This window comes from Papio anubis, chromosome 12, assembly GCF_008728515.1.
Source record: "Papio anubis isolate 15944 chromosome 12, Panubis1.0, whole genome shotgun sequence".
In the NCBI taxonomy this organism is placed as follows: domain Eukaryota; kingdom Metazoa; phylum Chordata; class Mammalia; order Primates; family Cercopithecidae; genus Papio; species Papio anubis.
Window position 1 is genome coordinate 91,737,990 of NC_044987.1, and position 13,058 is coordinate 91,751,047.

General features: G+C 45.4%; 1 protein-coding gene across 4 annotated transcripts in view; it reads right to left on the reverse strand.

The window, feature by feature from the left end:
• Nucleotides 1-2,124: 2,124 nt before the first annotated feature.
• Nucleotides 2,125-13,058, reverse strand: part of WT1 (WT1 transcription factor) — a 48,608-nt gene continuing 37,674 nt past the window's right edge. For 2 of the 4 annotated variants that reach the window (XM_031653393.1, XM_021925935.2), the window contains 4 exons: nucleotides 11,148-11,298; nucleotides 7,558-7,647; nucleotides 6,876-6,959; nucleotides 2,125-4,069 (listed from right to left, as the gene is read on the reverse strand). In XM_031653393.1, the coding sequence (XP_031509253.1) occupies nucleotides 3,948-4,069; nucleotides 6,876-6,959; nucleotides 7,558-7,647; nucleotides 11,148-11,298 (447 nt within the window). In that variant the 3' untranslated portion in view covers nucleotides 2,125-3,947. Of the gene's footprint in view, nucleotides 4,070-6,866; nucleotides 6,960-7,557; nucleotides 7,648-11,147; nucleotides 11,299-13,058 lie in introns of all 4 variants that reach the window. The other 2 variants (XM_031653391.1, XM_031653392.1) reach the window with 2 other exon arrangements.

Here is a 13,058-nt window from a genome sequence, read left to right on the forward strand (position 1 = left end):
CCCACCCTGTAGATCCTTGCTAGACACAGTGTCATCCACAGGCCGGTACAGTGGGAATCCCCTGGGAACTTGTTAGAAAAGAAGACTCTCAAGGCCCCGCCCCAGAACTTCGGAATCTGAGTCTGAGCTTTAGCAAATTTCCCAGCTGCTGTGCATGGATGTGAACGCTGAGAATTCCTAATGGAAGTAATGCAGGAAAGGGAGAAGATCTCCTTCCCTCAGGAAGCTCACATTCTGGCAGAGAAAATAGGATACATAAAAATGAAGGTCAGCGCGGTGGCTCACTCCCGTAATCCCAGCACTTTGGGAGGCCAAGGCGGACGGATCACGAGGTCAGGAGTTCGAGACCAGCCTGGCCAACATGATGAAACCCCCATCTCTACTAAAAATACAAAAATTAGCCGGGCGTGGTGGTGCATGCCGGTAATCTCAGCTACTTAGGAGACTGATGCAGGAAAACTGCTTGAACCCAGGAGTTGGAGGTTGCAGTGATCCAAGATTGCAGCACTGCACTCCAACCTGGGCAACAGAGCAAGACTCCATATAAAAAAAAAAAAAATGTATACACACACACACACACACACACACACAAATTAGCTGGGCATGATGCCATGAGCCTGTAATCCCAGCTACTCAGGAGGCTGAGGCAGGAGAATCGCTTGAACCCAGCAGGCAGAGGTTGCAGTAAGCCAAGGTTGCACCACTGCACTCCAGCCAAAAAAAAAAAGGATATATAAAAAATGAGGCAAGGGAGCAGAGTGCAAGTCTACACCCCCAAGCATGTTTTGGGAGGACACCTGGATGCTGAAGACCAAGACTAAGTGCTGCCTTAGCCACTTACTTCTACTGAGCCTCAATGTCCTCATCTGTAAAGTGGGGATAACACTTGCCCTGTCTACCTTACAGGAGTGTCCTAAAGATCAAAAAGGAGGGGAAAGCACTATTCTGACCTAAAGTACTATTTAATGTTAAATGTACTCTAAATGTTACAGAGGTTCAGAGAGGAGACGGCTCCGGGTGACTGGAAGAGTCTGGGAAGATCCAGCAGAGGGAGTTGGGGAACTGGGAGTACTGAGTCATATGCTAAACGAGGTGCTGCAGCAAATAAAGCAAGATGGAAAAGTGCACATGCTGACGACTGCACCCAACACCGCCTCAAGCCCGGGCCACAGGGAGCTCCCACTGACTTACTTTCACCCACTAATTCCTCACAGTCTATGGAAGAGCAACACCGTGGGTCTCAGAAACACGTACAGTGTTCACGAGTGCTTTACAGAAGACACAGCAAGCACAGATGGTCTCTGTGGCAAGGCTGGCAAGCAGCTCAATTGCTGCAAAAGTTATTAACTCTGGGTTGGGGCAGAGGGCAATGGACTTGTTTCCATTTTTCAGAGCTGACCTGTGGGGATGGTTAGACACTGCAAGAGGATGCCTGGAGGAGGGGGAGGTAAAAAAAAATGAGCCAGTGAGTTCTTGGGTAATAGTTTTCCTAGATAACGTTTATGAGCCTTTGCTATGTACTTGATGTTTTCATACTTACAAAAAATTCCTCCTCACTATGATCCTATCAGGCAGGGACTTTTGTCCCCACTTCACAGATAAGGAAACTGGAGATTTAGAATTTGAAGCCAGGTTGGTCTGCTTTCCAAAGCCCATGAGCTTAACTGCAAGCTAAACTTGCAGGGTCGTCTGAGAAGCTCTGTTCTTCCCTGTGCAGTTGAAACAATCAATGTGGCTGTACTTTTGTTGTAAGACCTGGCTCTTCCCGACTCGCTGACGTTTGCCATGCTTGTCCTGAGCTTCTCCAGAGAAACGCTGTCCTCTGGCAGGAAAAGATAAAAACGGCTGATATAAATGAGTCACCACACTCGCTATAATTAACAGTGATGCAAGAGCCAGATGCAAAATAAGAGAGGCCTCCGGACCTGACTTTTAGGCTGCCCAAACTTTGAGCTGCACTTCAACGCAGAACAGTCTCCATGGCTGGGCTTCCATCTGTTTGAGACGTATTTTAAATGAAGAAATAAAACCCGGAATGCATGCAAGCCCCAAGACAAGGGAGCTGAGAGGAGCTGCACCAAATTAATCTCCTTATTTACAATTCAAAAACCACACACCAGAACACAGAGTTTATAGTTTATAGATAATATAGATCTTTGCTTTCACACTCAGTTGCCCTGGAAAGGCTGAGCAGTTTTCAATCTGCTGAGCTGATTTATAGCAAGTACAGTTGTAAATTCAATTGTACTAGGTGTTCAGCCTATGCCCTCCCAGTGATGTATCTGTGAACTTTCAAAAGGACAAGTTATCATGAACATCTCTCTATTTTCTTTTGCTGATCTGGAGTAAGAAGTGATACAATGATAATCTGCCTAAAATAAACCTTAAAACATAATCCCCACATCATCCACAGACCCCATTCAACCACAGCACGAGCACGATCACTCTGTAACGCAAGGTGAAGGCATTCTCTGCTGCTTCTAGGACATGTAAGTCCCTCCTGAAGTTTGACAGAGATAAATAAATTGTGGTCACGACCTGGATAGGCTCACTAGTAGCATTCAACGTCGGTGGCGTCTTCTCTTACCTGTTTAAAAGAGGCTCAGAGGCTCAGTGGCCTTGAGATTTGAACACAATACAGCTGATGGAATCTTGCCACTTTCCTTTTGAATAGACTTTAATTGAGAGCGAAGTGAAAAATGCAGGTTACAATTTTAAGTGTTATCATCAATATCTTGTAAGATCAACACCCAGTGATGCATCTAGTACTTATACAGTCCTAATTTTAGTTGTCAAAGAGCAAATCATTATCAGACATATATTTACACAGTAATTTCAAGCAACAGTAAATAATAAATTCCCTCCCTTAAAAAACAAAACACAACACAACACACACACGCACGCACACGCACACACAAGCACTTTTAAACAATGCATTTCCTCACCCAGGAAGTCTCATTTTTTTCACATATACTTGTAGACCCAAAGTTACTTAAGTTACTTAAAAACAGTCTGATCAGTGGAGATTCTGGACCAGCCCCTATTTTCTTTTAAAGTCACTTTCATTTTTACAACTTGAAGCCACATAACCAGCATGGTTTGTTTACACCAAGGACACCCCCAATGATGAAAATGAATTCCCCTTCATTTGTGCGAGGAGATATGTACATCTATGAAGACACATATGATTACTACTCAAAAGAGTCAAAAACATACACAAAAAAATCTCAGATCTTCATAGTTTCTTAAGAGCAGTGTGCCAATGTTCACATTGAAATAACTGAATGGTAAAATTCTTTTAGATTTCTATACAGAGGTACTGGTTAGTTCTGATTCTTTCTTCAGCTGCTTGAAATGCATGAGCTTTACAAGTTGCCTGGCAGAACTACATCTTGCTTTCCAGGTTAGCGGCCTGGCTGACCTCGGGAATGTTAGACAAGACTCACCCCCGATGCCTTGCTCTCTGATTTATTTCTTGCTGATGCTGTTAGTAAATGGAAACCATGACAAAGTTTACATTAGCAGACACATACACATGCCCTGGCCTATAAATATTCCATGATGGAAAATGGTACAATAATTCCATCCCCAGCGAAAACGAGCATAAAAAAAGAAGGGAAGGGTCAGGGGGACATGATCAGCCATGACTCTTCTTACAGTAGAAAATCCAGACCAAATGGCAATGGGCTTTTAACTAACCGGACACTGTTAGCCGCTTCTCCAGGGCCTGTGAGTCAACTAAAAGTAGGCAGAGCAGAGACCAACTCTTCCAGGCACACCTGGTGGTTTCCAGAGGCACCGATATCTTGTCTTGGAAGTTGGATGAAGAAGATCAACTGAAGTTTCCTTCTTAGGGAAGTGAGTGAGGAGGAGTGGAGAGTCAGACTTGAAAGCAGTTCACACACCGTGCTGCCTGGGACACTGAAGGGTCCCCGAGGGAGACCCCCTCAAAGTGCCAGCTGGAGTTTGGTCATGTTTCTCTGATGCATGTTGTGATGGCGGACTAATTCATCTGACCGGGCAAACTTTTTCTGACAACTTGGCCACCGACAGCTGAAGGGCTTTTCACCTGTTGACACAATTGCCAGTCAGAGACACTTGCAATGAAGAGACAGGCGCAAGTTCAACTATCAAGGCCTGAGTCAAGTCATTACAAGGCACCCACTCTGAATTCCCCATCGTTCCATCCCTGAGCTAACCAACTGAGCTCATTTCCCAGGCAGCCTTGAAACAGCAGCACCTCTGGGGGCTTTAAGGATCGAAATATTGTAAAGTTATATTCTTAGGCCAGAAAACTTGGAAAGTGGGAGATAAAGAATGAGTCAAGTTGGGGGAAATGTCTGAGCAATTCATAATTAAGGGGAAGAACGTTTGTTTCAGTCTCTGCTGACAGAATGTTTTGCGGACTGTGTAAATTTCTCCCCCTTGCTGAGTAAGTTGGGAACTGAGCAGAACTGGGCTGCAGAAGCCTCCAGGTCATCATCCTGGGTATTACTGAGTGATCACTGTCCAGGGATCTGAGCTGTGTCTGAAGCTTTTAACACTTCTATCTGTGTAGATACCCTGGATGGGCTGGATACTTTAAAAATAAATCACTGATACCAGTTTGCATGTTATGTGTTGTTTTTGTTTTTCTCTTAAAGTGTTACTGAGAGCATAATCTTGTTATATGGAAGATTCTAGTTGGGGCGTGGTTCTTAGATTTTTAATAAGCTTGCCAGAAGATTGAGGCTTCTCCACCCAAAGAGCCCTCAGACATTCTTTCCAAGCCTCATTCTCATTAGGGAGAATAACTATCATTTATTTGATGCTTAACATATGCCAAGCCTTGTGCTGGGCTGCACACACACACACACACACACACACACACACACACACACACCCTCATGTATTCCTTACAACAGCCCGTAGGGGAAGCGTTATTATCCCCACTCTACAGATGAGGTAGGACATCTATTGAAGGCAGATGCAGGCAGAACTCAAATCTCCAGGTCTGTTGAATTCCAGAGCCCATGCTCTTTCCTGTATCACACCTCCCAGGCCTAGCCATGATGGAAAAGCAGCTGCGGCTCCATCCTAAGGAAGAATGTGCAGAAGCCAAACCCTGTACCACTTGACGGATCTTCTCAGATACTGCTGGTCCCACTTGGCCTTCTCTGAGTACTGATTTGGACAAGCACTGAGAAATGTCCCAGGAGGGCTGGTGTCCCAGGGTCAGACTGGAGGCCAATCAAATGTGGTATTAAACAGTCTGCTGGTGAAACAGGTCATGTCACACTTACTTGGGGAGTGTGACAGCAGTGTACAAGGGACTATAACACTTTGCCACCAAATTATGAGCTCAGGACTAAGTCAAAGAAGCATCGAAGGCACCTGAGGAAGGGAAGCAAGATCCCATCCCACCAACCATGGACCACAGGTACCTTGGCTCTGTTTTTAAATGCAGCCAGTTTGGGCAGAGAATCTGGGGCTGCCCAGGGGTTTATGATGTCATGTTTTCCTTCACACGCTGTTCCTCTGCTCTTCCTGGCCTGGCTCCCACTCTCCAACCCCACCTCCAGCAGTGCCGTCAAGGGCTGGCTCCTAATGGACAAATCCCAACCCTCTCTCTCATCATCTTCATTCCTCTCAGTCTCTCAGTGGTGTTCAGCTTTGCTGACTTTGACTCTCTGCTTGACTCTCCGTGCTCCCTGGACTGCAGCGTAAATGCCTGTTCCTTCTCCAATAAAGAAGCAAGTGGGACAAGGTGGGCTGGAAGCAGACAGAACTGGATTTGCTACTTACTAACTTTGTGACTTTAGATAAGCCATTGAATTACTATTGCCTCAGTCCCCTCATCTGTAAGATGGGAATAAAACATGCCGACCTTACTTATTTTGTTTTGTTTTGAGACAGGGTCTTATTCTGTCACTTGGGATGAAGTACAGTGGTGGGATCACCGCTCACTGCAGCCTCAGCCTCCCAAGCAAGCTCTAGTGATCCTCCTACCTCAGCCTCCCCCAAATAGCTGGGACTACAGGTGCACACCACCATGCCCAGCTAGTTTTTGTATTTTTTGTAGAGACAGGGTTTTGCCATGTTGCCCAGGCTGGTCCTGAACTCCTGGGCTCAAGTGATCCACCCACCTCAACCTCCCAAAGAGCTGGGATTACAGGCATGAGCCACCACACCCGGTCCTATCTTACTCTACTTACAAGCATGTTGTGAAGATAGACTTAGATAAGCTAAGCATTAACCCTCTTTCCAAAGGTAGAAAATATGCAACAAAGGTGGTGCTATTTTTATTATGAATCACACCAGCCTTGCAGAAAGCAAAAACCTTCAGCAGCCAGTAAATAAATGCCCTATTCTCCTCTCTGTACTAGTACAAAAGAAATAATATCCACACACTGATACTGGTCCCACAGAAACCAAGACCGCTCTGGGGGCATTAACTTTCAGCAAAGCAAGGACTCAGTTCTCTGAAAACAGTGCCATGAAACATGTGCTCTCAGAAGAATAAATGTTTGGCTTGCTACAATTTCTGCTGCTTTTCTGTAAAGTTGATTATCATATCAAACAGAGTGACAAAATGTGTGACATGACAAACTGGAAACAGTAGGGACCTGGCTTATCTCTTCATTTTCATTCTGCACACTCCAGCCATTTTTTTCCCATCTTTCTCCTTCTCTGTATTTCCACCCTCCCCTTCTTTAAAAAATGTTATTATTTATTATTTAAAGATAGCCATGCACTATTCCTTCTCTCAGCTGACGCTAAACCTTAGAACTTTTACACTAGTCTTTTCCAATCCCTCTCATCACAATTTCATTCCACAATAGTTTAAAAAAATAATGAAAAATAAATGTGAAGAAAAGTTTACGCACTTGTTTTACCTGTATGAGTCCTGGTGTGAGTCTTCAGGTGGTCGGACCGGGAGAACTTTCGCTGACAAGTTTTACACTGGAATGGTTTCACACCTAAATGGACAGAGAAGGTCTAGCCTCGGCCCTAACAATGTGGGGCACAGTGAGGCCCACAAGGCTGACTCCTGACAGCTGGAGGAGCCCAGCATTTCCAGCCACGCCTGCAATGTCTGCATCTGCCTCACCCTCAGATTTCCCCAGTCCCCCAGGCCCAACAAGAATCCCTGATTCTGCACAGTAATCTTCAAGGACCTGCTTCTAGCTTGGGAACAATCATTCCTTAACCACAAAGGTCCAGCTTCTCACCAGCTGGAAGATCTCAGCTGTGTCAGAGACAGGAAAAGTGAATCACACGCTACAAATCGGATTCCACTCTCCGTCACCCTCATTCTTTGCCGATGCTCAGTGTATCATCAGCCCAATGCTAGTGGGATCTCACTGTTCTGTGGTTTGCAGGGGAAATGTGGGGTGTTTCCTTTTCTTTCTTTTTCTTTAAGAGGAGGAACATCTCCAGAGATTATGGGGGAAAAATACTGGAAAAACTAAACACATGGCTGACTCTCTCATTCATATTCAACAACAAAGAGAATCATGAAATCAATCCTAGCCCAAGGGAACATGGCTGGCAACAATGAGAAGTGAACCTACAAACCTGTATGTCTCCTTTGGTGTCTTTTGAGCTGGTCTGAACGAGAAAACCTTCGCTCACAGTCCTTGAAGTCACACTGGTATGGTTTCTCACCTTGGGGAAGACACATATTCTATTTGAAAATGACACTGGAAAAGGGGATCTCATTCAAGGCAACCTCTCCTACTAGGACTGAACAGATCCCAAAATGCCTAAAGCACTTTGTTGGAGCTTTTTAGGGTAGGATGATCCCCAACCTGCAAGTTAGAAATGAATGGGAGCTCAGGGGCCAGAGGATTCCACCCCGAAGCTCACATCTAGCTCTGCCATTTAAAAAAAAAAAAACAAAAAAAACAAAAAAAAAAAACCCTGGGTGAGGTGTGGTTTCTTTATTGCAAAATGGGTCCAATAATATAGCAACTTCAAAGGATTTATGACCTTTGCATAAAGGACTCAGCCTAGGGCCTAGCACAGAAGGAGTGCTCAAAAAATATTAGCAAATAAAAAACAAAATATTTAACTCCCAGGCAGAATCTGAGGCAGAATTCTGGGATGCATGTGCCTTGAGGTCAACCTCATGAAATAAGAGTTTTATGTTTTACGGCCCGAAGATCTGGTGTTCTGTGCTACGACTCCTTGTTCTTGAGTCAAGCAAATATGCCTCCATGGTTGTGAGATCCTCGAGATACACCAAAAGCATTGAGAAAGTTTTTGGTGTGCTTTATCCAAGAGAAGCCAGTAGTGGGATTACCCAACCTCCTGACTCAGAATGGAGAAGCCTCACCCCTGCCCTCACTAGAGAAAGTTCAGCCAGATACTGGGACCTGAGCCCCAAGAGAAGTGAGCAACCCCAAGCCTTCCCACCTTCCTAGGAGAATCCTGAGTCACAGGCATCTGGGATGGAAACAAGCCATTCTGGAATCAGTCAGGTCCTGTTACCTTTCCAGCCTCAAAGCCTCTGCTATTTCCCTCACGAATCTCTATTCCCCACTATGCCAGAGCTCACATCCTGAAGTCCTCCTTGCACTCTGCTCACACTAAATGTTCCCTATCTCCACATCGAAAAGTCTCCTGTATGTCTCCTTCTTCTGCAATGCCTACTTGGAAACTGCATGGGTCAATTTCCCTTCCTTCCCTCATTACAACATTTATTCCAGGGTGTCTAATGTGGTGAGCTATGTCTGGGTCTACAATTCTACAATTCTTCCATGGGCTGGAAAATCCTGAGGACTGGAGCCTTTTTATTTCTTTTCTCAGAGACAGAGTCTCTCCCTGTTGCCAAGACTGAAGTGCAATGGTGTGAGCCTAGCTCACTGCAGCCTCGAAATCCTGGGCACAAGCCATCCTCCCACCTCAGCCTCCTGAGTAGCTGGGACTACAGGCATACACCAGCACACTTGGCTAAATTTTTAAAAATATTTTTTGTAGAGACGGGGTCTCACTATATTGACCAGGCTAGTCTTGATCCCCTTAAGCAATCTTCCCGCCTATGCCTCCCAACATACTGGGATTACAGGTGTGAGCCACTGCGCCTGGCCCCTTTCTTTGTATTTGTATCCAGCTTGGTGCCTTATGCTTCACCTCTGCACGCTGGAGAACACAATACCCCTATTGAGTCTGATTTCCTTCCCCTGCCTTTGAGCTTCTGCTCACCTATCACTTTCTCTGCCCAACCTACCAGCCTTCACTGGTTAACCCAAGCCCTTCTTCCTCCAAGAAACTTTCTCAGATGACCCTAGTCATCTGATACCCTCCAAACTCCTCGGTGCCTCCTGTCTCTGATTTAGTACATGATCATGTACTCTCTTAGTCACTTTTCATTTGTTTATATCCTCGCTCTCAAACAAACCACCAACTCTTTGAGAAGGGGGATTATAACCTGCAGTTAAAAAGCAGGAGCCTGAGTCCTCTTTCTGTTATATCCTACCCTCTTAATAAATGTTTTGCGAGTGAGGATTAAATGAAATATACATGTAGAGAGCCTGACACCCAAAAAGTACTTAATATAATAGTCCATACTGTTGTTATAAATAAATAAGAAGATATTGCTCTCTTTCAAGGGGGGCTGTAGGATTGTTAAATACCAACCTGCCCTCGTCTTCTGCAAGGAAGAGTTTCTTAAAGGCTCCAGTGGGTCTGGGGTTCTGGCTCTCCTGTTCACTGCCTTCCCTTCACACAGTTGTCTAATCCTCACTGCATTCTAAGTGCTTCTCTCCCATTAAAAGTTTCTACAACCATATTGCCTTCATTTATTCCCTTGCATTTTTCAGGCAGGATTTTACTTTTTCGTTTTCCTTATAACCTTGACAGTCACTTTTCAAATGATCCCATTTGGGGAAATGTATAAAAATATAACATGCCACTGGTCCCCTCCTCTTTAGCCTCAAAGTCTGTGGCCCACTAAGTGCAAACTCGGGTTGATACCAGAATTGTATCCTCTGGATACAGTGAATTAGCAAAATCCAGTGGTCTAAGGAAATCTGAATGCAGCTCACTTTTTTCTCCAGCTTCCCAAGAGCAAAATCAGCAGTAATATTACAGTTGTAACAGTCATCTTATAATTATGCTGTTCTTTGATTGTGGAAAAGGTAGCAGTAGCTCCTCTGTAAGAAAACCTGGGTTTCACCACACTCCCACACTCCCACCTAGTGCCCACAAGGCCCAGAGCAAACATTCTGTGACATGGCTGTCCACATTCAAGGTGGCCAACACCAGACAATGCCAGTTCTCTGTTTCCCACAAGCAGCCTCCTTGACCTGGGGGAAAATCCAGTTTCATTGGAGTATCTTCAAAAATCATCATATCTCTCTCTCTCTCTTTTCTTTCTTTTTTTTGTTTTTTTTGGCAGATTCTTACTCTGTTGCCTAGGCTGGAGTACAGTGATGAGATCTTGGCTCACTGCAACCTCTGCCTCCTAGGTTCAAGCCATTCTCCTGCCTCAGCCTCCCGAGTAGCTGGGATCACAGGTGCGTGCCACCACACCCAGCTCGTTTTTGCATTTTTAGTAAAGACAGGGTTTCACTTTGTTGGCCAGGCTGGTCTCCAACTCCTGACCTTGGGTAATCCACCCACCTCAGCCTCCCAAAGTGCTGGGATTACAGGTGTGAACCCCCGCACCTGACCTTTTTTTTTTTTTTAAAGTGATCACAAAAAAAACAATCAATTTTCCCCTTCCTGTCTGGTTGATTATTACTGACCTAAGCAGGTAAGTTTTCTTTGGACCATCTCTTCCAAAATTTCACAACGATCTTGCCCATCGACCTTCTAAAACCACCTGATGACTATATTCCCAGGCTAGCTCCTCTCTCTTTAGAAATGCTAATAGTATTCTAACACCAACACGATTCCCACGCAGGTCTCTTTAATTCTGTGGCACTTTCTCTCTACCACTCTGCTCTGCCCTTCTGGAAGACAGTTTACTGACTTCTGTAATAAAGGATGGATAATCAGAATGCAAAATGGCCTCACAGCCTCTTTACATCACCTGGATCAGACCTTTCAAAGCAGTGCTTACTTTCCATCCTGGAAATGACCTGGGTCCTTAGCAGCGTGACAGCCTGGAAAAGGAGCTCTTGAACCATGTTTGTCCAAGGCTGGACAGTGGGCACACTTACCAGTGTGCTTCCTGCTGTGCATCTGTAAGTGAGACAGCTTAAAATATCTCTTATTGCAGCCTGGGTAAGCACACATGAAGGGGCGTTTCTCACTGGTCTCAGATGCCGACCGCACAAGAGTCGGGGCTACTCCAGGCACACGCCGCACATCCTGTAGGCAGACAGTAAGAGGCAAGGAGGCTTTAAGCCATATGTGAACATTCAGGTAGGTCTTGAGGGAGAGTGAGCACTGGAATATATTCAAAGAAGGGGTGGCAGGTGCAGACCTAAAACCACTCCCATGCACACTCCAGATCGCCATGGCAGACATCACTAATGGATGCTAGATCAGGACATTCTACAATGCAGTGCTCTAAGGTCATCACTACTGAGCAACCAGAAGTGGCTCTTGAGATGAAACCTACATGAAATGGCTGTCCCAGAGCCTCTGCAAAAGAAATGCTGGTGCCTCGAAGAGCTCCCAATCCATTCTATCTCTCAGTTTCTCCTCTTGAGATAGTGATGTTTCCAAGTCCAAAGTCCCAACACCTAACTACTCCCTCCGGCTTGGAGACATGACCACATGACCTAGAGCCAATCTGCAATGGGTTGGGGCATCCTTATTTGAAAAAAGTGGGATAATGAATGAGCCCCAAACTGACCAGATCGTCCAAGTATAGATAAATAACAAGGAAGAAGGAGCCCCTGGATGTGGTGGTCCCATCTGTGAAAGGAAGCAAAACCCACCAGAAGGCCATGGTGAAGCCAGCACAACCTTTAATAGTGACACCAGAAAGCACTGGAATCCGTCTGCCTTCTGTGCACTGCACACATCCTTTGCAGGGCATCTGTTGCTCCTCTTTATCTTGTGGAAGTGCAGTGTGTGTGTTGTCAGTCTTCCAAGAATAAGAACTGGAGGAAAACAGAGAGGCAAGCTCCCCTTCCTCTTCTTAGGGTCAGGGAGTCATAAATGGGAGCTCAGCAAGTGCCTGAGTGGGCACTAAATTCTCCTCATTCCTTTACAGATGTGCAAATCAACCCCATAGAGGGTGAGATGCTGACACTAGAGTGCATCCATGTTTTGGTTTTGTTTGTTCTTAAGACAGGATCTTATTCTGTTGCCCAGGCTGGAGTGCAGGAGTTGCCCAGGCACGATCGGGGCTCACTGCAGCCTCGACCTCACCAGCTCAAGTAATCCTCCCACTTGAGCCACCCAAACAGCTAGGACAACAGGTGAGAGTCATCATGCCCAGCTAATTTTTTTTTGGTAGAGATAGGATGTCCCTATGTTACTCAGGCTGGTCTCGAACTCTCGAGCTCAAGGGATCCTTCCACTTTGGCCTCCTAGAGTGCTGGGATTACAGGCATGAGCTACCATGCCTGGCCTAAAGCGCATTCATGTTTTGTGCTAAGACCTGGAACCACTTCTGAGTATAACCAACTTCTTGCCCCGTGCATTTTCCACTCTACCCCATGCTTGTGTTCTAGTCCCTATTTCACATTGCCCTGCACTGAAAGGTCACTTTCTTTTTTTGGAAGAAAAATGCTATAGTGACATACAACACAACACTGATGTTAATAGGCCGAAGTATCTCAGGGATAATGGTGGCATAAAATTAAATGGTGAGCCAGTTGTTGGGTGGGAATACTCAACACCTGTCCAGTCTGGAGTTTTTTAGAGGCCATGACAAGGCAGCTTGACAAACTGGGCTTGATGGGAAAGAAAGCAAAGGAAGCATTTTCCATTTCCCTTAATTCATCCTAGAAGCAGTGCACATGGGAACAGTTGTTAATCTCAGTAAGGGCCCTGGTGAAGGATTCTGATGGTATTCGTCAGGGGACAGGCTTGATGTCTCCCCAAACCGTCGTCAGATTTCCATATTTCTGTAACTCTTGCCTTTATTCCTCTCCATTGAAAGGCTTGGGAGTAGG